The 26,707-nt window shown below is 31.9% G+C and overlaps 4 protein-coding genes across 8 annotated transcripts; 1 reads left to right on the top strand and 3 right to left on the bottom strand.

Moving 5' to 3' along the window:
• Positions 1-882: 882 nt before the first annotated feature.
• Positions 883-3,505, bottom strand: LOC108342018 (uncharacterized). 2 transcript variants are annotated; one of them, XM_017579716.2, is made up of 5 exons: positions 2,927-3,499; positions 2,136-2,199; positions 1,800-1,964; positions 1,468-1,533; positions 883-1,381 (listed from the first exon to the last, which is right to left on the bottom strand). In XM_017579716.2, exons 1-5 carry the CDS (start codon positions 3,184-3,186, stop codon positions 1,187-1,189), a joined length of 750 nt encoding a protein of 249 aa, XP_017435205.1. In that variant the 5' UTR covers positions 3,187-3,499; the 3' UTR covers positions 883-1,186. The 2 variants fall into 2 exon arrangements, with proteins under 2 accessions (XP_017435205.1, XP_052734862.1); XM_052878902.1 differs by lacking the exon at positions 1,468-1,533 and having other exon boundaries at positions 2,927-3,505.
• A 2,578-nt stretch (positions 3,506-6,083) lies between these two features.
• LOC108342996 (E3 ubiquitin-protein ligase CSU1) lies at positions 6,084-9,002 on the bottom strand. Its single transcript, XM_017580982.2, has 2 exons — positions 8,595-9,002; positions 6,084-6,885 (listed from the first exon to the last, which is right to left on the bottom strand). Exons 1-2 carry the CDS (start codon positions 8,831-8,833, stop codon positions 6,210-6,212), a joined length of 915 nt encoding a protein of 304 aa, XP_017436471.1. The 5' UTR covers positions 8,834-9,002; the 3' UTR covers positions 6,084-6,209.
• A 5,896-nt stretch (positions 9,003-14,898) lies between these two features.
• Positions 14,899-15,856, bottom strand: LOC108342659 (B-box domain protein 31). Its single transcript, XM_017580453.2, has one exon. It carries the CDS (start codon positions 15,528-15,530, stop codon positions 15,060-15,062), a length of 471 nt encoding a protein of 156 aa, XP_017435942.1. The 5' UTR covers positions 15,531-15,856; the 3' UTR covers positions 14,899-15,059.
• Positions 15,857-19,198: 3,342 nt separating this feature from the next.
• Positions 19,199-23,288, top strand: LOC108340974 (OVARIAN TUMOR DOMAIN-containing deubiquitinating enzyme 1). Of its 4 annotated transcripts, none has more exons than XM_017578564.2 (10): positions 19,199-19,339; positions 19,427-19,473; positions 19,726-19,975; positions 20,269-20,334; positions 20,425-20,508; positions 20,645-20,767; positions 22,227-22,279; positions 22,454-22,503; positions 22,579-22,679; positions 22,812-23,288. In XM_017578564.2, exons 3-10 carry the CDS (start codon positions 19,808-19,810, stop codon positions 23,073-23,075), a joined length of 909 nt encoding a protein of 302 aa, XP_017434053.2. In that variant the 5' UTR covers positions 19,199-19,339; positions 19,427-19,473; positions 19,726-19,807; the 3' UTR covers positions 23,076-23,288. The 4 variants fall into 4 exon arrangements, with proteins under 4 accessions (XP_017434053.2, XP_052734864.1, XP_052734863.1 ...); XM_052878904.1 differs by having other exon boundaries at positions 19,736-19,975; XM_052878903.1 differs by having other exon boundaries at positions 19,207-19,339; positions 19,433-19,473.
• Positions 23,289-26,707: the final 3,419 nt, after the last annotated feature.

Consider the following 26,707-nt stretch of genomic DNA (forward strand, 5'->3'; position numbering starts at 1 on the left):
TACATATACATATTCAATATGGAGCAAATCTTCCAAAGCCTTCAATTGGAATGCAATGAAGATTGAAGAATCAAAGGCGAACTGCAAAGTGAAGGATGAAGACGAAGGAGAGGGTAGATCTGAACAATGAAGAAGGAAAGGTGTATGTAAATTTTTCTTATTTTATTAAAAATATAGGAGGGGTAAAATGGGGTATTAGAATTTAGGGAGGTGCAAGAAGAAAAAAGCGGTGAAAGGTGAAAACTCTACGTTCGGAAGTTGAATCTTTGAAAAAAAGTTTTAAATAAATTAAAAAGCCTATTTCTAAATAATGTTCAATAGAAGACAAGAGGGTAAGTTACTAAAGATATTTTCAAAAGTAAAAGACTAATTAAGGTTTTTGCATATAATGATTATTAAGAACATCAATATGTTCTATTCATTAATATACTAAAATAATATTATTTATTCAACAAATAAATTGCTTTTATTAACTATTGTAAATAATTTTCAATGAATTATATTTTAGGAAAAATATTTTTTAAATAAGATTAAATAAATTATGAAATTACATTTTAATTTTAAAAATTGTTGACATCCAAAGTATACAATGATAAATTAATTGTATACAATCTACACCATCCATTATTTTACTGCATTATATCCAGTGGCATTAACATATACCTTTTAAAGCATAACCCTATTCTAAACTTCTTCAGTACTTCAATTATAACGATCTACAAAAACTCCAAAAGGATTGATATGCTAAACTTGTAATGAAACATTAAATTTATCTTCAAATTAGTTACGTTTTTATCTTTATTAAAATTAATTTAGTTCAGAAAAAATGTTTTAATTTCATTTTTTTAATTTTTGCTTGTGGGATCGCGAGATGGTAAAAATGGATCAAACTTCAAAGGTTCACTATATAATAATACACATTTATGGTGACATATTTCCAAGACTAATCAAACTATACTACAGCGGGGTTTGGTAAAAATAAGACCCCACTACTTTGATAATGACATAACATGACATACACAATTACGGTGACATTTTGAAAACTAAGATGTTCCTCTCCAATGATTTTAAAAACAACTTAGTTAACCATTCCAAATTCCTAGGAATGAATCATCGTACACCAGTTTGTGTCCACCTATGAACCTACACAAGAACTCGGAATGAATTCAGATGAAGAACCAATTTTTCAAGAACCATTGGTAGCAGCATCTGTGCTCTTTTTCGAGCTATTTTCATCAGTAGGCTCGATGGACACGGCAGAAGGAGGACGTAACTCGAACAGAGGTTTACTTTCATCTCTAAAGCCACCTATGCATAGTGTATCACCACGACCGTGCCATGTGCCATTTTGAACATTGTTCATCTCAAGTGTTCTTGATTCCTGCAATACATATTACACATTCAACACAATGGATAACTCCAATCAGTCAACTCAAGTCACAAAAAAGGAAAGGATTTTGAAATGACCTGGCATAACGTGCAACAAGGACAGACAAGATGGTAGGCGCAGTCGTCCAACAAACTATCACTACCCTGAAAACATCATCGTTTGGTAGTGTGATTACATACATACAAAATCCACCCTTGAATTTTAGAGGATTAAGATGAAGATGAACTGAAATTCTTTACAACAAAATGAAGGGTGGATACATGTTTACTGTAGTCTGTAGAAGAGCCATGTTCAAACATGATAAAACTTATAATTCAGGGAGAAGAAAACACGTAAATAACTCCATCAAAACATGTCTATGAATAATTAAGTGCTCATAAACAATTACACTATAGGAAGAAAAAGTCACCTTGATGTTGAACTTCTTCCGCATACGAGTTCGGTAGAATCCTAAGTATACTCCAACAGCAATGGTGAATGCAACCGCTAGGTATAGGAAGTAATGAACCCTCCAGATAGTATAGGCAATGAAACTAACGAGGGCACCAAGAACAAGGACAATATAAACTATAGCCTGCGATCCAAAACACGGAAATTCATACTTCAGAGACCTACATTGCCAAATGTAAAAGAAAAATTCACAAAGAAATTGCCAATTCTAAAAGTGTTTCCCATTAGTTTTAGTTATAACTAGGCCAATCTAACCAACATATGCACTTTTAATTTCAACGAAATTTAATTATACCTGGAGATAGCAAGAACCAAAACCAGCTAGCTTCATATTCTTCCCAAATCGGTAGCAAGGACAACTGCAAAACGAAAAGTTCTACCATTCACAAACATGACTTATCACAAAAAGACCTTGTAAAATCACCACAAACCACAGCACATTATCGGTTTCCGCATGACATTTTGCATTTTAGTCTTTCATTGCCCCAGAAGCATGAACATAAATACATTGTAAAGAAGAAGGCATAAACATGTAATTGAACAATCAAATTAAAATGATTTTAACTTAACCCGTCAAAACGCGACCAAATATATCAGGAACTCAGAAATAATGAATATCAATGTTCCAAATCCCTCACCCCCATCATTGAGAAAATAAAAAAATCAGAGCCCTTCTTGAGTTCTATCATTTAAACCGTGAAACCATAAACCTATGAACGAGACGAAAATCCATAGCCCACAAATGCACACTAAACAGGAAACCCGCTTTCCAGTTGCACAATTTACATTCCTTAAGTAGGTACCTAAAGATTAACGACGAAATAGAATATCTTACAGGACAAAAATTACTATCTTATAAGGACTTCTCTACCAGGAAATGAAGAATTAATAATTACAATAACCTAATAATTCCCCTTAGTTCTTTCCAAAATCAGCATAGCCTCAGACAAAACTAACGCTGTCCTCGTTCAAAACATTGTTCCAAACACACAATTTGTACCATTGAGAAAAGCACAAAAGAACATGAAAACCACAATATTAGTGCTTTTTTTTTTCAAATAAAAAGCAAGTAACATTAAACCTCACCACGCAGATTCAAGAGCGATGCGGCGATCGTCAAAGCAATCGAGGAGTTCACCCTCCCACATCCTCAAAACCCCACCTTGCTGCTCATCATCCCTACCCCCAAGCTTCCCCCAACTTCCATGCGAACTTCGCAACGCCACCGAGGAACAGAGCTTGTCAAAATCCACAACCGCCGGACTCTCCAAAAGACTCTCCTTTTCATCATCCCCATTTTCCTCCCGTCCCTCCACCGCCCTCTGTTGCTTTTCCAAATCCCCCATTGCCCCCGAAAACAAAAAGTGTAGCCCTTTCTCTTCTCTTTCCTTAAAGATCTTTGCTTTTCAATCAAACCCTCTCTTTCCAAGACACCCTTTGCGATTTCGCTTTAAGGAGTTTCAGAAAAGAGAAGGAAGAATATTTTTTTTTCAGATAAAAAATAAAGACAGTAAGAATTGGGAATTCACGAAGTTGTGTCGTGGTGGCTTAAGTAGGTCATGTAATGAAAGCAGGTGGAACAATGTTTTTCCGGCGATAATAAATAAAAAAAAATAACAATACTAAACAGTATGATCCTCGGTTGGCGGGTAATAATGGCGTGTTGGACCTACCACCCTAAAAGTGAGTCAATTTGGATGGCAGTGCAGCTACCACATTGTCACGCGAATATAGGTAGGATTTATTTTTCCATAAATTACTCCTTTTAATTTAAAGTCTACTAATTTTGATTTTGTTTCTTCTTAATTTGGGTAATTTTTCTAATAATAAACATCATTATTTTCTTCTTATTCATCAAATGGGATAGATAATAAACAAATCTTTAAGGATGTCAAAGGGCACGCCAAAAATTACTACATCCAGATTCTTTGTTAAACGAAAGAGAGTCAAAGGTTGAAATTAGAGAAAAAGGACAAAGTTTTTTGCAAATGGGATTATGTTAATATTAAAAAAAAACTAATTGGTTGGATGCGAAACGGATTTCACTATCATAGTACCAAGTTGCATCTTCTATAATGTGGCTTTTCATAAGCGTTCCCAAAATATAGTAATATAGTAATCATACAGATATTTGGAATAAAAATTAAATAAGAGATATTTCTTTAAAAAGTTCAAATTTTGTTATATTATAATATAACTATCATTATAATACATGTTGATTGAAGTGATAGTTCCTCTTTTATGAAAAGTTTTTTTCTATTTTAAGTGTTCTCTCCTAAGACCTAATAGTTCACTTTTTTTATAGAATGTACTTTAGTCATTGTGCAGCTTACTTGAACTATTGTGGAAGTAGAAGAAAACAATTGAATACACACATTCATATTGTGCATAACATAAAAAACAATGTCAAGCAAAAAATTTTAATTAAAAACCTATCATTGATTTATGAAATTTAAATGTACCACTTTCTTTTACTTTTGACCCCTGGAAAAATATTCTGTTGTTTAAAATAAGTAATTAATTCATAATTTAGAAAGTGTGTTTCTTAGTCAAATATTTACAAAATTATATTTTCAATTAAGAAAAAAAATGTTGTCGTTTTGATGAGAGTTTTTTTTTAATGTTTAATTATATTATTTTTAGAGTTTGGACATTGTGTGGACAAAATTTAAATAAAGTAAAACAATATGATACCAACTTCTTGTATATTATTCAATTGATCTATCTTTATATATGAAGAGATTGTTACTTACAAACTTTAAAAATAACGAAAGGGTACTATTACTTTGCCTGGTTAACAAGGATACTTTTGCTTATTTAGAAACATCTGAAGCTTCCATGATATTTTTTCGATTTTAAAAATAAAAAAAATGTAAATAAAAAGGTGCAAGTTTGTTAGGTTGAGTTAAAACTTAAAAGGTTGGAACTTGTCTTCCATGTCGTATGAATGTCATCTTTATATAAAGAAATAAAAAAAATGGCGAATATAAGTGATGAATTGTAGATGAGGACAAACATGTCGTTGCCAACCCAAGCCAAGCCACCTTCATCTTTATTTTGTGCCTTGGAAATATTGTGTTTTCCAAAAAGTAGAACGTGTAAAAAAAAATTATTTATATAAAAAAATATTTTTTTTAATTTTCTTCGTCTAAATTAATGATGTAGAAAACAGTCAATGTATATTCTAATACTTGTATACATTTTATTTGGTGTAAAAGTTTTTGTGTGTGTAGTTTCAGGCTAATAATGTTTGAATTTAAGATGTTAGGCTAATGATGGTTGAAAGCGAAACAAGTACACACGGTTTTCTTTCAGGATTGCCTCGTTGGGTTTAAGAGCGTGAAATAATTTATTGTGTGTTCCCTCAACCACCCCACGTGCATCCACTTATTCCCCAACGATTTGACCACAGAAACACCTCATCTTCTACTATATATCATATCCAAGAAGGAAATAATAATATGGCCAAGACCATATACACCATCATCAAATATGTTCTTATTCCTCAAAATATCCTAAAATGTTCATTTTTAATCTATGAAAAAATATTATCAATTTTAATTCGTATATTTTAACAGGGGAATATTTTTGTCTCACTTTTTCAAATTGTTGATCAATGCAAAATTTGACAAGACAATATATTAGCTCGTTTTTTTTTTTTAAATGTAACCAAATTAAAATATTCGAAGTTAAAACAATTAGCGCTATAACATAAATCATTATACCTAGATTAGAATCAATATCACCTTCAATAAACTAGAAAATTATAAATACTTTTTATAAAATTAAATTACCAATTCAGAATAGTTTCTTTGATATATTTAATTTACCCAAGAAATTAAGGGTTAATTGTTACAATTACTACCGTATTAGATAACTGGTGCTGAGTCAAATTTCTCCACAACGTTTTTTACTATTACGAGTCCTAATGATGTTCACACCAAAACTGCAAATTCATGCAGTAATCAAAGTAAGTATTAGTGTTCAGAAACATAAATATCCCAACGAAGTTGGCGAACAACTCGATCAAAAGTTTATAGCTGTTTATTAATAATTTCATATTAGCAAACCCCATCAACATGGTAGATGATTTCTCGCCCACCAACCTCCAGTGGTGACAGCTAAGAATGAATCCATTTTTACAAGGTAGATAATCTCTCGCCCATCAAGACGATTTTTCACGTTATCAAGATTTTTCTCGGGTGAACAAAAACTAAAATACAGTAAACAAAGTAGAAAACCATAGATAACACAGATTCTGATTACCATGATAACGACGTAACAACATCATTAAGAGAAGTTAAAACATAATTTTCTTTCCCTGAATAGAGAATCATACACCTAACGACCCAAATCAATATATAAGGCGTCAAGTTTTCATTGCAGGTCTAACCAGCCCCAATCCACTACCACTTCCCAAATGCTTGAAGTCTGTGGCTTGAAGATGATCCCCATGACCAGCAAAACCTGTTCCTCCCTTCTCCAAACTCACCAAATTTCTCTCTTTACAAGCCTTGTTGCAGACAAGACAGACTTTATCAACGGCCATAAATCTATCAGCACACTTCTTGCAAAAGACATGCCCACATGAACTGAGGGCCACAAGCGACATTGTGTTGGTGAGAGTAACTTTGCAGCTTGGGCAAATGTAGGTCTTGTCAAGTGCCTTGGATTTTTTCTGCTCACTCGTATCCTCGGTAAACTGGACAGGGAAAAGTGACTTCAACTTCAATTTCTCCTTGCCTTCCGGACAGATAGTACTGGTAGAAGGTGCCTCTACTTTAACAGAAGCTTCGGGCGTAGCAGAAGGCAGCCAAAATGCCTTCATTGTCCGAAGGGCTTCTTCCTCATAGGAAGTGACCTTCACACTGTTTGCCCCATGGAAACCATTCTTATCACGGCTATAATTTCTGTCACTATATTGTGGAACAGCACCATGATTCTGTTGATCAAATGCATCAAGCTCTTTGGCCTTTTGCAACATTAACTTCTCTTCTTCCTCCTCTTTTTCTTGCTTCTGCTGAGCAGCATGGGCTGCAAGCTTCCTGTTTTATTATATATATCAATATTGCAATCACATTGTTAAGGTTCACAACTTAACAGCCATTGGATTCACACCAAGGAAAATATAGTAAACAAAGACAATATAGATTTAAAACTTCTGAGCAATCACATAGAACAGCAAATCCTTCTTGATAGGAATGGTAAAATCATTTCCTTTATTGTAAATGAAGTTAAAAAGGTTAAGGAATGGTTGATAGAATAAATATTTTAAATGGTAGCCCCATGCAATATGTAAACCAGAGATGGGATCTAGTAGCTAAAAGTGAAGCATTATAAATATTGATGACAAGGGAAAGTTAAATTAAACAAGGCAAATGGAAAAAGCTCACTGATAAGGGCTAATGATGGTCAACAGGAACCATATCACAAGAAAAAACAAAGGTAATGTAATAAAAGTATTAAACTTCAGCGGCACACAGAAATGGTCAATCATGATTAGAATTTATCAAATAGTTGATAACCAGCGGTAAATGATATTATGACTTATGACAGAAAGTGATACTTTTCATCTTATTAGTTAATTTCCTTAACTACTGAGGAATCCCCCCAATCTTCATTTCATAAACAAAAATAAGCAGAAAAGAAAAAACATCTAAAATAGTGGATTTCATCCTTCCTTTTCAGTAAAAGAAAAAAAATACCATGTACGTCCCCCAATCCTTTAGTTTTCTTTCAGAAGAACCCAATGAAATCCATATTAAGAGTGAGGAAGTTAAAGAATCAAATCCTATGGAACAACTAAAGCTATTAAACAAAAAGATAACGGTTTCCATTAACCTAAATTGCAAAATTTTGTTTGAACAAGGATGTCCAAGAAATAGTTCTTCAAACTTCTGATGTGTCAGTGTTATCAGTTCTCATTCTTCATATTTAGTCACCAGATAGCATACAAACACGAATATATCCATTTTATATAGCATACTTATAAAATGTGACATCTAACTTAAAAAGTGGAGCTATGGTGTCCATTAGGAAACCAGATTCCATAACCTAATTCCAAAGCGATAAAGAATATTCTTATCATCCGAGTTTTTCTCAAGCTATCTCCCAATCTAGTCTTAACTCGCATATCTCAAAGAGGACATAACAAGCGAAAATCTTCAATCTGCAGATTGCATAAAGGACTGTCGAGACAGAGACAAGAAACAAACCAATAGGCACAGGAAGGACATCACCTTTACAAGCCTGCTGTACCATTACTGAATCGCAGCATATATAATTCAACCCAAATTCACAAAAAGAAAAAAAAAATCATACAACACTCAAAAGGGATGCCTTAAACAACACGGCTCAACTATCCGAATACCAAAACATTAAAAAAAATAGTGAAGCGTATTGATCATATCAAAGAACAAAAACTATCCTTGAAGAAAGCTCCACCCATGAATTCTAGCAAAACAACGAATATTCTTAGTTCACAGAACGCCAATACGATCGCACAGCTTCGATAAAACAAAACAATTCGTTAGGAAGTAAATATAAAAGTATATATCAAAAATTTCATACGAACCCTCCCTCCCACCCTTAACAAAGATAACTACAGAACGACCAATACAATTCGATTAATAATTACGTATCCCTAATTTCAACGTCATTCGTCAGCAGGAATTTGAACGACGCATATACTTGGAGTTCGATCATAGACTCTACAATTTCAGGCACAGAATAAAAAAGGGCAACGAATGGATACCTTTGAATGTCTTTCTTCTGAGACAATAGACACTGGAGAATGCACTCTTTGCAAAAGAGGTGGCCCTTGTGGCAGCTCATGGGATCGATTAGGGATTTGAGGCAGAGGCAACACGCGTCGAAGGGCTTGATGGAGTCTTTCCCCAACCTCTCTTTCTGAGTCCCATATCCTAGTTTTCGCTTCTCGTCGTACGTGAAGAACGCGAGATCGTTGTTGTTCTTCGAGTGTCTCTGAGGCATCTTCCTCAAATCACAATTCTCAACTTACACAGACACGATCCCTTATCACACCACAAAACGATCGATTGCTAGGGTTTCAGATCTTCAACTTAGACTTTGACTTGGTTCCGTCGCGTCAAGGGAACCTCAAGAAGCAACCAGAATTGAACTGGACCCCTTAATGGGCTCGGCCTCTCAGTTTTAATGGCCTTTTCAAATTTCTTAACATTTTCCTAATTTTATCTCCTTTTTCTAAAACCAATATTTCTACGAATAAATTTATCTTAAATAAGATGAGATAAAATATAATTAAGCTAAACTATAATTTTAATTAGTTTATTTTATACATAAGATTCACGCTGCTCCTTTGTATTTTCAAAATTTAGTTTCATCTTTAACCTCTAAAAAATATCATGTTAATAATTTATTTTAAATTAACTACCATCCTTATCTTGAGATAACTACTTAAAATCATGTTAATATTTAAAGCTAAAGTATTCAATTATAATATAGAAATAAAATAAAAGAATAAAATAAGTTAGTCTATAAATTATTGCAATAAAACAATGTTTTAAAAATTAGAGTAGTGACCGAAGCGATGAAGATATCGATCTATTTTATCAATGATTGAATATTATCTATTAAAATGTATAATCTTGTTTATATCGTGAGAGTGTATTTAATTACGATTTGAAAATACTTTAAAACATTTTTTTAATAAAAATGTGGCATGGTATTCGAGATTTTTAAATACTCGAAATATTTGTACGATATTAAGTAAAGACTGTCATTTTTTTTTGTTTAATAGGTTCGGAAGTCCCTATTTATGCAGATTTGTATCAATTGGGTCCTTGTATTATGAACGTTTTCAATTGGGTCCCTGTTTTGATAAATTTTGAATCAATAAAGCCTTTACCGTTAAATATTATGGATGGCGTTAATTTTCTTGTAATGTCGCATGTTGAGGTGTGATTTAATTACGAGGTGGCACGGCATCAGAAAAGTCTTGTTGACCAGCTTTGACTAATTCATAACGTGACCAGTGAAGACCTGCCACATGTCAACCCCTTTCCCACCCAAAATTAGGGTTTCAGATAGGGGAAAGGAGGAAACCCATAAACCCTAGCCGTCAGCCACCTTGAAGCCACCACTGTCAACCTTCAAATCGCCGCTATCCACCCTCGCAGAAACGTGAATCGTATCAGCCACCAGAATCGCGATTCCTTCGTCCTCTGCCATCAAGCGTGATTCGATCTCCTTCCTCGCAAGCTTCGCCGCAACCTCCCCCAAACCAGAGATGCAAGCCTCTCCGAATCGCGCCTTTTTTTTCGCATCTCGCAGCTGCTTCGCCAAACCTTAGCGCCACAAAACCGCTGTGAAGACGCTGCCATGATCACAACCACTAACCTTCATCACCCTCACTATTAATTCCAAATGGCTGAGTAAAAGGTTGGAGAATACCGTGAGAGAAAATCCCAAAGTGAAGGTAGGGGAAATTCGTGACAAGATAAGTAGAAAGTGGAATGTTGGTGTATCTAGATCCATGGCTTTTAGAGCAAAGTCCATTGCTTCCGAACATGTTGATGGGTGTTTCAAAGAACAATATAAAAGGATCTATGATTACGCGAATGAGCTGTTAGTTCGTAATCCTGGATCCACAGTGAAGGTGGAAGTGGAAGAGAATATCGAAGGCCATATTTTCAAGAGGTTTTACGTTTGTCTTAAGGCCTGCAAGGACAGTTTTGTGTTTTGCAGGCCAATTATAGGACTGGATGGTGCTTTTTTAAAAGGTAAATATGGTGGTGAATTGCTAACTGCTATTGCAAGAGACGCAAATGACCAGATGCTACCTCTAGCATATGCCATTGTGGAAGTAGAGAATAAAGAAACATGGAAATGGTTTTTGGAACTTCTGGATGAAGACATCAGGGGGGAGGCAGTACATGCATCATTGACATTCATATCAGATCAACAAAAGGTTATTCACATGCCCTTTTTTCCTAATAACATATTAAACCTTTTCATTATTATTGATATGATACCTTTAACAACACTGTCAATTTCAAATTACAGGGCTTAATGCAAGCTTTTGAAGAGGTGCTCCCTACAGTTGATCATCGGTTTTGTGTTAGGCACCTGTACGCAAATTTCAGGAAAAAATTCCCTTCAAAGCAGCTAAAGCGGATGATGTGGAAGGCAGCTACAGCAACTCATCCACAAGCCTGGGAAACCGAAATGAGAAATATAAAGGAAGTCAATCTCGAGGCATTCAAATACCTTATAAAAATTCCTCCAAGGTATGATGATATTTCAAAATCTCTTGAAATGTGATTCAATTCATAGTTGTGGAAGTGGCAGACTGTGATACCCATATTTCGTAATGTCTTCAAATGTAGATACTGGTCACGATCAAGGTTTACGACCACTTCGAACATGGGGGACCACGACTGACCATGCATCATTGTCAAAATTATACAAAGAACTAAACATTTACTAACCTGGACACGTGCTACACCTCCAACGACCTCCGCGAAACTCCTCCACGTGATTCACCACCAAATGTTACAAGCTTTTACTCGAAACCACCGATACATCACTACAATTTCATAAAACGAAAGGGTATGGCTGAGTAATTTCTCACGCAAAAGCGGTGCTTCCCAAATGCCAGAACACCTCCAACGAACCCTAACTTCGCAGATTTCCCCAATTACTCAGACAGAAGCTACCCAAAAAACGAAACATTACTTGATATGTTTAATAATTTCTAATTATATTTTTATTTATTAATATATTTAACATTAGTTAATAATTTCTAAAAATGAAAAAAATCCACGAAGGATGCCACCTGGATGCTCAGCTTCCACTTCATAACAAAGTTAACGTACGTTAACTACATTTAACGGAGATCCTATAATTGAATCACATTTACCAAATTAGGGACCCAATTGATCACTTTAAAAATTGGAGGACCCAACTGAAACGAACCCGCAAATATAGGGACCTCCGAACCTATTAAACCTTTTTTAAATAATGACCAATATAACAAGATTCAAATAGTATTTTTTTATATACAATAAAGAAAGAAGCATTCCAAATTATATACTTTTTTAGTAAAGTATTTAATGATTGGATTTTTATTAATTTTGTACATCTATAATATTGTTATGCCTTTTCACCTGTATCGAGATTTCTCTTAATATTTTTTTTTCTAATTTTATCTTTAAAAAAATTAATTATTCTATTGATTTAATTATTTTTTATTTGACTGTTTTTTAAAAATTTAACTGTTATTCAATTATAAAATTACCTACAAAATTAATAAAAATATTTATAATAAAATTATAAATTTTACTTCTATTTAATTTTATAATAATATTATTATTATTATTATTTATTATCATAAAAAAACACATATTTATATAAATAATATCCTCATCCAAATATGTAAAACTTTCCAGCTTCCATTTAAGATTTCACTCAACTTAACTGTGATAACAGTATAATTCTCTTTTCTAATATCAAATGTTTTTAAACCCATAAACGTCTACCTTTATAGTTAAAAACATAAACCTAGCATTTTAAAATTTATTGTTAGCTAAAAAGATTAGCTTTCTATTTTAATCATCCATATCAGCATGGAGATTAGTTTGAAATGTACCACGATTTTTCTATGTCAACAGTATTAATATATGAATTATTATAAAAAAGAACAAGATTATTTAATAATCTTTTAACAAATAAGCATTGCAGTATAGATTAGTACGTTAGAAACATGTAAGAACTTTAACTGTTTTTACATCTTTTAATTCAAATCATAATATATATATATATATATATATATTTCTTATTGCCCATGCTAGTTGTTTTAAATTTAACCAAATGAATTTACTTTTGCTATACAAATCATTAAACACTACCCTTCTATCGCCTATCTTCTTTAAACTAGATTATTAACATTTTATTTGGTTATAACAATGTATGATAATAACAAAGCTGTTTCCTATTTCAATAATGCCCTGAAATTAAATATACTTTAGTTTTACTAACTTTTTACGAATAAAATAATAAGAAAGTATCAAATAAAAAGGAAATCACATAAAGTACTAATATTTTTTAAGCATGAAGTCCTTTAAATTATAAATCCATTAATCCTTTAAAAAAAAATTATTTTATGATGACATATTTCATAAACATTATATATTTATTTATATTTGAAACAATAATGTTTCGAGTAAGGCGTTGTGATTTCTTACTCAAAGCACTCAATGCTGTATGAAAGTTTTTCATCATTCAAGTTATTTTGTTTGATCTCTCTTTTCCTTGTCTAAACTCCAAAACGTGTAAGGAGGTACCAAGGCTTTCCTCAATCCAATGACTTTGTATAATAATCTTGTAATAAAGACTAACAATAAGAATTAATTACTTACATTTCGTGAATCATATATTTATAAATATTAAAATAAGCTTAGTATTATATCATACTCATTATCAATAAATTATTTTCGTTATTCTTATTATTAATTTTTAATTAATGACTATTATTTTTATTAACTGTCATAAATAATTGTTATTGTTCAAATTAATTATCAATTAATAATTCTTCCATATTGATTGATATTTTTTCACTAAATGATTGACAACCTAGTCCTTGGCTGACCAGTCCTACCGTACAATAATATTGATGAAAAAAAATTTGGAGTTGTAATTTAAACCACAAACTTTGAAGTGGTAAAGAAGAATATTTATAAAGGAGATTTGAGGCTAAAAGATGAAGTTTATTCAGAAAAGACACTTCACACTTGTGGGATACCCAAAGGAGAGTGGTGGCTATAGTTTGAAGCTAAAGGATATATCTATGATACAGAATATTTGGCACTGGTGGTTCATACATACATATCCCACAATCAGAGACAAATCATACAAACCAACGGCTTTGGAGGGGAAAGAATCCAAGGAATAAACATATTTCATAAACCAAAAAGCATCTCTTATCTTTGGTGCTAAATTTTGCCAAAATAAAAGCTTCCACTTATAGCCACACAGGGGTTTCTCTCCTTGCAACGCAACCATTTTCATACATAATTCCTAACCCATCACGTTCCCTTTTTTTATTCCTTCAAATATTGTTTAAAAACTTAGACTTTAATTTAGTTTAACATTCTTTTGGAATCTACTCCCCATGATCAATTTCGCACTTAAATTCTAATTTATCTATGCATGGAAGGCACGTGAAGTTGTTGGACTTTGGTCCCACTTCCTTAGTCTCAGGTTCAAAGCTTAGTAATTATCCTATTTCTCGCTCAATCACATGAGACATAAATATATGGATTTATTGTTTTTTCGTTTTCTTAACTTTCTATTTTAATCCAAGACATGACCATTTTCTGTATTGCATATTCTCAGGTTCAGATACAATATAGGCAATTATCCCAGATCAGACAAATCTTCGGCCAAAATGACTGTTTAGAATAAATTTTCCTCACATTTCGTGTTGGGTGTAGAGCCTTGTTATCACATCAAACAGTTGTTGAGTGCATGAAATGTAACCAGACTACTGTAGTTAATTAGTACTACAGTAACAAATTCTAATAATTAATGCAAGTGGGTAATCTCTGATTAGATCATCAAGCTGAATGCTCTATGATCGCGACCCTTCACTATTTTCAAAACAGGAAAATCGAAATCAATGTTAGTGTCTGTTCTAGTTCAGAAAACTGAAACATATTGTGACAGACTCGAATTCCTCAAACCAAGCATCAAGGGGAGAAAGATCACAACAAAAACTCGTGGCACCTGAATGAATGGATGTGTAATAGGCACCGGAATCCGTATTCAACTATGTTTCATACTCTGATACTTGCTAACACATCAAACATATACTTGCAGCGTTTACTACAAAGAGATGGATGCATGATATTATTACAGCACACAAACTAACAACTGACTCTGTTTGTGACTCGTGAAAATCTTTGATTTCCGAACAGAGGTGACCAGGCAAAGTTTATCGGGATTATAGTAAAGGGGGAGAAAAAGAATGAACAGGAAACACTAGGATACGATTTTTTAAGATGTTGTCAGTAATGTTATTTCCTCAAAATTAGAGCTTTATCTTATTAATTGATATTATGAAAGTTACATTGAATTATATATAGAAACTCTAATTCTGATCCAAAAAGAGCATACACAGCACTTAACAACTGTAACTGAATTTTGTACATCAAGATGTCGGAAGCATAAATCCGAAGCATTAATCTGAGACCCCCTCTTCAACGTTAGAGGACCTGGTAGAACTAGTTGCAGCACTATTTGAAGAAGCGGAAGCTGGGGGTGGTGGTGGTGTAGATGTCCATGGAACCACTTGATTTTCTTCATCATCTTCTTCCGCTCCATCCTCATCGTTTTCTACATGGTCATCCATCTCATCATCATCATCATCATCATTATGGTCGTCATCATCTTCATCGTGATTCTGTCGGCTGCGGCTCTCACTGTTGTTGTTAACACAAGTGTTGCAAACGGAGACGGTGGGTACAAACTTGGGTCCAGTTCCGTGCCAAGCCGTGAGCGACTGACAAACATGGCAGAGAAGAATCCTGAGATGTTTGGTGACGAGGAAGTTTGCACTGTGAACCTTGGCATCGCATTTCCAACAGAGGCTGGCTTGATCCGATTCACACGACAACTTTGCAGGACTGTTACAGAGATCACACTTCCTCATCTCAGCCTTGTACTAAATTTTGTTCTCTCTCTGCTGTTATTGCCAAACCACAGACCAGATATCATATATTGATTTGTGAACAAAAATAAACTATGGTGTTCGGGGAAGCTGTTGATGTAACAAACCACAGATTTTGCTTTCTCGCTCTACGGTGGAAAAAATTGCAGAGAGAGAAAAGAAAAATAAGCAAAAGGGGTGTAGTGTGAACGCTGATATTAGTGATTTAAAAATAAAAAAAGTGTTAGACCCTGAATGATCGGAAATTAAAGAATCTTGCATGATGGCAACTAAGTTTATGTCTCTGTATAAAGTCAAATTAGTCCTCCTTGTGTCATTCAATCTTCAAGAATATTGCCACTGGCAAAATCCATACTTCGAAGACTGATGATTTACTGGTTGAATTAACATTAGGAGACCTTAATTATAATTGAAGACTAATATAATTGAAGACCTTAATTTAATTATTTAGTTTAGAAAAAGAAAAGGCAAAACTATAGTTGATTATGACTGGGAGTCGAACAAAGTTGGTCAGCCAGTTAGTTTCAACTTTCAATACATTCATGATTCATGATACCAGTTTTAGTCATGTCTGCATCCGTGTTTGAACTTGGTGAACTCAGTTGAATTTCTTATGTGGATTTGGTCAAGAAAAATAGGTGAAGCCATTAAGACAAATTTCAAAAATTACTGTAACTAATGCTGTTGTACTTAAGACTGATATTAAAGCTAAAACTCAGTAGTGAGAAATTTGAAATATATGAATCAAAATAAACTTTGGTTTTAAAAAAATAAAATAAGGAGAAATTTGAGACTAAAAGTTCTTGCTCTATAAGGAGAGAAAGAGGTAGATGAGATATTATTGAAGTAGCGAAGTCGCAGAGCAATAAGCAGAGATTGGCACGTCAGATTGCACTAATATTTTGTTGTGTCACTCTTTCTCAACGTATGGTTGGTTGCTTGGTTGATGAGAGTGTACGGATGCACTTAATTCTGTCTCTCTGAATCACAAACACACCAATTGCCCAAATACAACATTAGCTTTGATTTTTTATAAGGAAGGAAATTCTGAAGATGACACGTGGCAATACAGTAGTGAATGAATCTGTGGGCTTCTTCTGAGGTTTGCCCCATTTTTCTCTTGGAATAGGTGGTTTTTGGTACAGAGGTTGGCTTCAGCGTGGTTTTGGCCACGTCTGTTCTGCAATATATATTATCGACCAATTAGATGCTTAAATATTCTTTTTCAAATATTTTAATACTAAAAGTCTAATACATAAATAAAAAATTTATAAAACAAAATTTATTCATTTAGAATTTTTACTTCTTTCTAAGTTTTCTAATTAGTCATCTATTTTGACATTAAAGAGTGTTAAAGTGGTGATTGTGACAAAAAAATTGACTTTGTTTAATCAGTTTTGCAAAAGAGAAAATTATTTTATTTTCTCCTCTCTAGTTTTAACGTTTTCCAATGTAAACAATTTTTCATTACATTTTAGGTTTTTTTATTGAATAATGGTTCTAACGGCGTACCCCGATAATAAATCAATGGTTTATAGGTGTAGATAGAGTTATTTGAGCAGAGAGGACCATTTTAGGTTCTCTAGAGTCTTTCGGTCGTTTAGTAAGTAAAAAAAACTAAATTGCCGTGTTTTTAAATTTTTAGTGTGTTGAGAATCTGAGTTTCATGTTTGAGTTGCTTAAATTTAGTTGAAATGTTGAAATGAGTCGTTTGTGCTAATGAAATATGACCTTTTGAGTTGAATTAGGGGCTTTGAATTGTTTATAGTGATTGAATGTTGAAATGTTGGTATATTGTGTGATTAATATTACATTTGAGGTGAATTGAGACATTGACTGATGTTTAATCTAATGGTTGATTTTTCTTAAGTAGAGAAAAGTGAATATGTGATAAGAGGAACAAAAATATTGTCATAAGGACAACCTTAGGTAGAGCGCTCAGGTGGAGAATGTATTACCACTACAAGTGCACGATCCCCTAATACTTAACATCAATACTTTATTCAGATAGTCAAGTCTAGAATGCATGATTGAAGGTTTAAAATTGATTAATATAACTTGTACATATGTCAACCGTCATAATTATGTGTATGAATGATCGTTTGATACATTAGTTTATCCTTATATTTTGTCTATTTGTGTGTGATTGTTTTCTCTTTTATAATGATCACCTTAATAGTGAGTGAGAGATGTTTATAGACAACAAGTGTTGTGAGGAGACACAATTAAACATAGAATATGATGTCCTTTTTATAGTTTTGTCTATTTTTTACCCTTTGTTCACTTTAATGGATTTGGGGGAGGTGATTGAGTGAACTTGAAGATAAATTTTGTTGTTGTTTATTTGAGTGAATTTGGAGGTAAGTGAGATTGAAAACAACGTTTGTGAGAATTAGTGTAGGATTTGATTGATGTGACACATTAAAAAAATTTACTTCCAAATCCTTAATGATCCTATTACACCTTTATTTTTAGTATAATATATCTCAAAGTGGTGTAGGACCTTGTATATATTTTGGTATTATAAGTTATATATAGATAACTGCATTAACCACTTATATATTTTTCTAAAGATCCTATAATTATTATACCATATTGGGATTATGCAATAACTTTTTAATATATTTTTCTTTCTTGTAAAATAACAATTGTATATTATTTATCATTTTTTAAGAAAAACTTATTATTATTAAAGAATATTTAAAGATAATATTGATAAAATACTTATTTTAATTTAAAAAAATATATTTAAAAAAGTAAAATTGGAAAGCGAGAATACAAAACGTATAATCTCCTTTATATATATATATATATATATATATATATATATATATATATATATATATATATATATATATATATATATATATATATATATATATATATATGTATTAGGTATAGATTATTCACACTTAATCTTAAACATAGTATTTTATTGATCTTTTATGTGTTTATTTTACATGCTAAAACGTATAGAATAAGTTGTTTTTAAATTTTTTATGTTGTTGAGTTACGATATTGTATTTCTCTAATGTTATTTATATTTTATAGTAATTAATAACAGAAATTATCATATTTCTTGGACACTTTTTTTTTTTAATTTTCAAAAAATATCCTTGAAATATAATTGTTTTATTATTTTTTTCACATGAAAACCTCATTATAAAAAAATACATTCACTGTCTTTTCATATTCTAGAAAAACTGTTTCAGATTACTAAAGGTTATTATGTATAAATATTCTTTCCAAAATATTTCTTAATTTTTTTTTCTCACATGAAAACTCCAACCATCTACTTGTAATCAAATCAAATTATATTGACCACCTTTACGTTATCTACAGCATTTTTTTTATTTTGAAAAAAAATAAATCTATTTCTTTATTTTATTTATTCACTGTGATCGAAACATATTACAAATTACGAATCTTACAAAAAATAAATTGAAGACCGCTAGTTTAGTTTTAAACAATTTTTCAGGGATAATTTTACACTTCAAAAGGTTTAAAAAGTTCAAAATTTACAAATTATTTCAATTTGAATAAAAACACAGTTTCGACATGAAATTAATATCGCTGATAAAAAATAAATAATTATAAATTATAAAAATCTTTAATCTTGAAAGTAAAAATATTCTAATAAATGGAACCGTCAGCGCCGTGCATTATAAAACGATAACGACGATGCGTTTCACATCTGTTGGGAATTTAGGGATTTCCGTTTACTGATCTCAGTCTTGAACTTCACTATCGCAGTGATTATGGGGTTTCTCTTCTCATCGTAACGCGCGCAGGTTTAACCTTTCTCATTTCCTGTACTTTTGTTTTCATTTCTCAATGCGAATTGAAATAGACTTCAACGTGATGTATTTGGTTTGCAGCTGCAGCTCCGAGAAAGGGTTTTCTTGCACCGCTAATGAAATTGCCGGTAGGTTTCTATTCAGTTTTGATGGTTTGTATTCTAATGATGCGGTCTGCGTCGATATACCTGTTCTGTGATGTGACACAGAGAAAATTTTGCAAGATTTTGGTTGCCAATATATTAATTTGTTGGCTTTGTCGCTTTAGTTTTTTATTGTAAATTTGTTGTTGTCTCATGGGAATGAGTTTAATTGAATTTCATTATTGGAATATTAACCGTATTTTGGAGACCGATATGAACGGATATTACTTGTGGCAGGGTTTTTCAGTTCTTGAGTAGATTGTTTGTTCTCCTAGAAAGTAGTGGATATTAAAGAAGACCGAACTGTTTTGGAGGGAAAATGCAGAGTAAAGAAGCAGTCGTGGAGGATGGGGAAATAACGTCATCTGTGACTGTTCCAGACACTGAATTTGACGAGTGGAACAATTTTGGGGACGATGACATAATGCAACAACAGTATTCAATTCAGGCCGACGAAGCTAAGAAAGTTCCATTTGTGGGTGACAAGGCAAGGCTAAGTGAATAATAAATCTGTCAATCTTATTTTATTTCTTATCTAGTGTTTTAGGTTTAATTGGCTTATAATTTATCGTGGTAATAACTTTCCTTGAAACTCTGAATTTGACCCATTTGAGCTTGAGGAAAATGCTATAATTAATCAAGTACAAATCGTATTACTTTTGTATCCATTATCATTTTTTTATTCTTTGCTACTTCTTTTCATGATGGAAGGGGTGGAATATGAGTTGAACAATGAGGGTATGTGTGTGTGGACAATGATTTCATGTGACAAATTTGCAGGAACCGCTGAGTAGCTTAGCTGCTGAATATAAATCTGGCAGTCCTATCTTGCTGGAGAAAATAAAGGTTTGTTAATCTTTTATCTCAGTTTCATCTGTGCTTTATTTTCTCCTTTCATCTTTTTATGTTGAGCTTTTTATACTTCCCTTAATGCAGGTGCTTGATGAGCAATATGCTGCCATTCGTCGCACTCGGGGAGATGGAAACTGCTTCTTTCGAAGCTTTATGTTTTCTTATCTTGTATGTCTTAGTTTATCTACCTTAAAAGCATATCCATTACTTTAAATTGGAGGGCTATTTTCTGGTTTATGGAGCATGTAATCAAATATTCCAACAATTTTGGCCAATGATTGAATTCTCATCATTTTTTTTCCAGGAGCATATTATGGAATGTCAAGACCAAGCAGAAGTCGATCGTATCCAACCAAATGTTGAAAAAAGTAGAAAAGCATTGCAAACCTTGGGTTATGCAGACTTGACTTTTGAAGATTTTTTTGCGGTAAGTTATGGCTGCAATTCCTTATCTCTGTGGGATAAACATGTCTGCTTATTTATTTTATAATATTATCTTAATATTCTATTGGCTAAATTGCCTACATCCTACTCAAGTTTGAAAAATGTCCAAAACTTTGGTTGTTATTAATCGGAAAAAGGTATATTGCATTGAGTAGTACTAAGACTATGTATCGGAGTGCTTAATTAAGAGAGTTGATTAATGCTAAGCATTATCGTTTAACTTTTTTTGGCATTATAGTGTATGAGCTAGCATTGGGTGTACTCATTTTTGTCTACAAGTTATTGAAGCACCTTTGTTTACAAATTTTGGACAAAAAAAGAGGAGAGAAATTATAAAACTAAAAGTACAATGAAAACTAAAATTTTGAAGCTCATAATTAAACTCAATCAATACAATTGAGTTCCTGAAAAAATCACAATAAAGAAAATTAATTGAAGGATCCATAAATTTATATTAAGTTACCACTTTAGCAATTTTTCCATTGGAGTCAATTTCATTAAATAGTGCTAAAATCTACGCTGCATTATGAGGTCCATAGAATTATGTTAAGTAATCCATTTAAGAAACCATGCATTATGGATGCTCTAGTCTCTCCTAAACTTTGTCATGGTTGAAAGTAGCAGTCTATACTTTTTTATACCCGAATTTAAGTCCTTAAACAACGGGAAATGTTTAAAAAAGGTTTTTCATTTATCTTGTTTAATTCCTTAACAGTCTTGTCATGTGAGAATTGGGTGATTAGAGATAATTTCTATTCATGTGTTCAAAATAATCCTTGTGTAATATGTGTGGGGATATATTTGAACTCTTGTTTTTCTTCTAAAAATTTAAATAAAATGAAAGTCTTGGTTATCATGTGATTGATAGTTACCATATTCAATATCATTGCTGCCTTTTCTTATTCTTCTTCTTCGCTTTCAAATCACCCTGAGCTTGATATTCTGTGAAATCTTGAACTAAATAGAGTTATTTTATGCCTATGAACCTAGCGAAGTGCCTTTACACATGCGGGAGCTGTGGTCTGGGCTGTCTTTTTGACCCGCAAGCCATTAACAACTTATTGCTTTTCTTCTATGTTTTAATTTTTCAAATGAAAATAATTCAAGGAAATAAACACTTCTGGTTGTTGAAATAAATAGGGAAATCATACAATAGAACAAATTTATGTCGTTTTAGTATATAGGAAATTTTCTATCGAGGAGCTTTTGGAAATTATTTTATGTTGCTTGTCATGGTGGGAAGTACAGTCAATGCTTGAAATACATGTTTACTGTTTTTAAGAAAATGGTTGGAAGTGGAGGACTGGACCCTATTAGCAGGTTATATTTATTCTTAATCTGTAGAGGCATTTGCATATGTTAGCAAGCTCATACAATTAATTTCATCTTCTAAAGATATAAATAAACTTACTTTTGATAAACACTCTTGTAAAAAATTTCAGTTATTCCTTGAGCAGCTGGAATGTGTTATTCAAGGGAAAGAGACGTCCATAAGGTGTTAAATTTCTCCTTCACCACGAATATGCCTTGTTTACAATCATGAACCCGAAGCATGATATGCTCCTAAAATATTTCATTTCAGCAATTTTCGGTTCATGCAATTTTCTTATTCTTTTCCTATTTCTGCTCGGGTTTTGTTTGAATGAACTTTTTATTAATATGATCGCAGTCATGAAGAGCTCGTTATCAGAAGCCGAGATCAGTCAATATCCGATTATGGTGAGTGACTTAAAAGTTATCCCAAATGCCTTGATCTCATTTCTTCCAGATGTCTTGACAAATCTGCTTTGTTAGTCGTTATGTTCTTCAGGTTTGTTACCTCTGCTGAAATACAGATGCGTACTGAATTTTTTGAACCGTTCATACTGGGCTTAACCAATACAACAGTCGAGCAGGTATGTTCAATATTGAAATTTTTGTAATTCTTTCAAAAGTTGTTTGGAAGTTTAATATCTGGCAAAAGAGAAACAATATAACCTCAGTCTTCTGGTTTTAAAATATAATTCATGCTATTTATTGTGGTTTAGTTTTGCAAACTATCTGTTGAACCAATGGGTGAAGAGAGCGACCATGTGCACATCACTGCCCTTTCAGATGCATTGGGCGTTCCAATCCGTGTTGTGTACCTTGACCGCAGCTCATGTGATACTGGTGGTGTCAGTGTAAATCATCATGATTTCATGCCAGTGGCTGGTGATCTCCCAAATGCTAGTTGTAGCTCCGTAAAGAATATTCCTTTCATCACACTGCTATATCGCCCTGGTCACTACGATATCCTCTATCCAAAGTGATAATGACATTTTGGGTAAAAGACCCTTTGTTACTTTTTTGCGGAAAGAGCTCTCCGTTCTATTCGGTTGCCAAAGGACACGTGTGGTCTGTACCTCGTTAATGTTGAATGGTAAATTTTCTTGAATGTTATCTGTTTAGAAGAGATTGATCAACGAAGTACGTCAACATTAACGCACTGAGAATTAAAACTCAGCTCCATACTTTGTGCCTTATATGTTGTCCCTGATTTCACTTTTCTCAATATCTCTGCATAGGGATTATTGACTAGTGTGATAGCGCTGCTCCGTGTCACTATGCGGTTTCTGCTTTGCATGTATGCGCATTAGTATGTCATAAATAACCATTTTTGTCATTGATGTGTGGAGTGGAACTATTGCATAATTGGGTCTATGTGAACTATGGGACTTGTATAGCTAGCTAGCTAGAGTTAAAAAGAAATATAATCTTGACTTGACCATTTTGATTGTGGTAATGATTAACTCTTGTCATATACTCCTTGATATCACATTATAAATGTGATAATGAGCAAACTGCTACGGGCTTTGTTTAAGTTTTATACTTTTACTTTTGGTTCGATTGAAAAATGAAAGTCCTGCATGGTGAAAAGAAAAAGGGTTAAAGGGGAAGGGGAGGGGTAGGACCTTCTTCGCTGCTTTAAGTTTTTGGATAAGGAAAAGAATTTTGACCAGCACTTCCCCACACAAAAGATTGTGGAAAAAGAGTTGCTTTTAGCTTTCTTTCATTTAAAACTGTATGACTTAGAAAAAATATATTTAATTTTCTTTCTATGTTTTATTATTGCACTTATGAGGTTTATCTATGTCATATGTAGAGTTTTTTTTAGTTGATGAAATATACATGGTTTGTGTTATTTGAAGTTATTATTCAACACAATTTATATCATAAATTACAACTTCTGTTTATTATAAAATTGTAATTTTATATTTCAGTAAATTGAATTATTTGCTAAACAATAATACTAAAGTATATTGAAAGAATTGTAAGATGTGAATGAATGAAAAAAATAAAATAATGAATACGATAAAAAAAAATGCTATAAAGGTCAAGAGTTTTTTCATGGCACCCTTCTATTCTTCGATTGTCTTTAATTTTTTTTTTTAAACTGTTAAATATGTCAAAGGAAAGACTCGGAATGATTTTTCATAATTATTTTTAACATATACACCTTTGTCCTAAATGTTACTTTTTTCACGATTCAAAATGTGAATAAACTTCATTATTGTCAAGCTGTTAATTTAAAATTAAATAAAAAGATATAGATTACAAATTTAATTATTTTACTTACTCTTTAAATAAATCAATCCCTTCTATAACTCACAAATATATACCAACACAAAAGATTTATAGTTTAGTATATATTTCTAAAAATAGCTATATACTTATTTTAATGACACATCATATTATATAAATCATTCACATTTTTTGACAACATCGATATTTTATAATTTTTATGTAGTTTATTATTATTTTTTATAAAACTATTATTTTAAAAAATATAAAGTACAAACGATTTCTTTTCACTTATTAAAATTATAATTATTTTCGATTTTATCTTTTATTTAATTCAAATAATTTTACATTTCCCTCTCTCACCTGTCTTCTTTAACTTTGTTGTTTTCTTTTTCAGTCTTTGACCACATTCAAATGTCCAAATTTTAAAAGCGTCTCAAAAAATTTAAATTGATTTAAATTTTAAATAATTGATTAAAAACTATTTAAGTTATAAAATCCACTCTAAATTAATTAATTATATTTAGATTTAATTAGTTAAAATTATTTGACAGGTTGATCTGGTATAAATAACTTTTAAATAATCTTTCCAATATATTTTTTATTAATTTTTGCTCTATACAAAATTAAATGTCTTATTCTATTTTTATGTTTGTTTTTTATCACTTATTTCTAACTTCTAACTTTTTACTACTAAACAAAACCAAAGATAATATTATTTGTTATTTATGGCAACTGTGAAGGGAATTATCTTAGTTTTACTATCTTTCTATATACATATATAAGCACTAATTTCACACAGTTGTATTAAAGTTTACAATTTTTTTAATAATTTTTAACTATCCTTTTCATAAAAATGCACATATTGTTAATATGATATATATAAATGTGATTTTTTTTATAAATAAAAACAGAATTCCCAAGACAGTTTTTGTCTTTTAGTATGGGTCTTAAATGTTTTTGTTCGTATATCAATTATATTATAGTATTTTAAAGATATTGGTGAAAAGACAGATATTCTTTTCTTAAGAGTAGCATAAATTCTACTTATTGTTTATAAGATTGAAAAATCATACTTTGATGTTATTCTTTTATTTGTATACAATTTTAATCTTATTCACTTTACAAAGCTTAATACAATGTGTATATGTTGCTGTGAATCAAAACAAGTTTATATAAGACATCTTTCGGGTATAGGGTTGAGTAACTTCACATAATATATCTTTACACTTTTATTTCTTGGTTATATTGATAGTTGTATTTGTTTTTAGTTCAAGTTTTACTTTATAAACGCTCCAAATCGATTGGAGTACATGTCAAACGTACTTCCATACTTAAGTTATTAATTAATTCGAACGGGTTAAAATAATATTTTAAATTCACAATAAATGCGATCACCTATCTTTTATCTTTGATCCCTACTTATAGTTTTTGAGACGAGCCTAAGATTAATGAAAACTTAATCACAACACAATCTCGATCCATTGTACACTAATTAGCACTTACTCTTAACCTTGATTTGCAGTGTCTCTTAAGAAGTACTTTACTGCTGGAACTGTCCGTTCAGCCTCCAAAACTAGATGATATTCGTCCTATCCTATTCAAATTTGAGAGTTCAAGCATATATGATTGACCGTCCCTCTTTAGTGGTGTGATTGTCCAACCATACAAAATAAAAAAAGGCGAACTAGAGTCTTTTTAAAAAAAAAAGAAATATGAGATTTATTTTATTCAATAAAATAAATAGGAAAACGGGAAGATTGGATGTTATATAATCTTTATATCTTTTTAATAATTACATGTTTGGAAATTATTTTAATTTCAATTATTAAAGTAGAAAATACAGGGATAATGAGAAAAATATATAATAAAATAATGTGATGAAAATGGATAAAAAGAAAAATAACATTTTTTTAAATCATTTACTCCATCCTTGAAAGCTTCCTCATCTAAATTTGTATTAAATCAATAAATTAAGGCTCCACCTGAAATTATTAAGTAATAAATGTGTTCATAATCTGCCACATTACACTTAATATATGCAATTACATTTTTTATCGGTACATCAAAGTTAACTATGGAAAACTCTAAAAATTCAGGTTTGGGAAATAACAAGTGAAAAGGAATTTGGCATGCTCTGTTTAAGCTCTTTCTTTGCAATGTTTCTATATAACAGTAACTGACTGCAGTATATGAGGAAATTTAGATTACTTTTCTCAGTCTGTTTTTGTCAAAAGCAAATTTGTTAGAAAAAATAATGTTTTCACAGTCCCTTTAAATATACAACAAGTTACGATTTATAAGATGATTCAGAGCATTCAGGATCGATAGCAAATGTGGTGGTGCTGAGAAAGCAGATAGAAAAAGATGAAGAGTAAAG

The sequence above is a fragment of the Vigna angularis genome, chromosome 6 (genome assembly GCF_016808095.1).
Source record: "Vigna angularis cultivar LongXiaoDou No.4 chromosome 6, ASM1680809v1, whole genome shotgun sequence".
Taxonomy (NCBI): domain Eukaryota; kingdom Viridiplantae; phylum Streptophyta; class Magnoliopsida; order Fabales; family Fabaceae; genus Vigna; species Vigna angularis.

Excerpts from the sequence above, each read along its gene's own strand:
- LOC108342659 (XM_017580453.2), bottom strand. The coding sequence starts at position 15,530 with ATGAGGAAGTGTGATCTCTGTAACAGTCCTGCAAAGTTGTCGTGTGAA.
- LOC108342996 (XM_017580982.2), bottom strand. The coding sequence starts at position 8,833 with ATGCCTCAGAGACACTCGAAGAACAACAACGATCTCGCGTTCTTCACG. Across the intron at positions 6,886-8,594 it reads CAGAAGAAAGACATTCAAAG|GAAGCTTGCAGCCCATGCTG; the intron begins GTATCCATTCGT and ends ATAATAAAACAG.
- LOC108342018 (XM_017579716.2), bottom strand. The coding sequence starts at position 3,186 with ATGGGGGATTTGGAAAAGCAACAGAGGGCGGTGGAGGGACGGGAGGAA. Across the intron at positions 2,200-2,926 it reads ATCGCTCTTGAATCTGCGTG|TTGTCCTTGCTACCGATTTG; the intron begins GTGAGGTTTAAT and ends TTCGTTTTGCAG. Across the intron at positions 1,965-2,135 it reads TTGGTTCTTGCTATCTCCAG|GCTATAGTTTATATTGTCCT; the intron begins GTATAATTAAAT and ends TTTGGATCGCAG.
- LOC108340974 (XM_017578564.2), top strand. The coding sequence starts at position 19,808 with ATGCAGAGTAAAGAAGCAGTCGTGGAGGATGGGGAAATAACGTCATCT. Across the intron at positions 19,976-20,268 it reads TTCCATTTGTGGGTGACAAG|GAACCGCTGAGTAGCTTAGC; the intron begins GCAAGGCTAAGT and ends ACAAATTTGCAG. Across the intron at positions 20,335-20,424 it reads TCTTGCTGGAGAAAATAAAG|GTGCTTGATGAGCAATATGC; the intron begins GTTTGTTAATCT and ends CCCTTAATGCAG.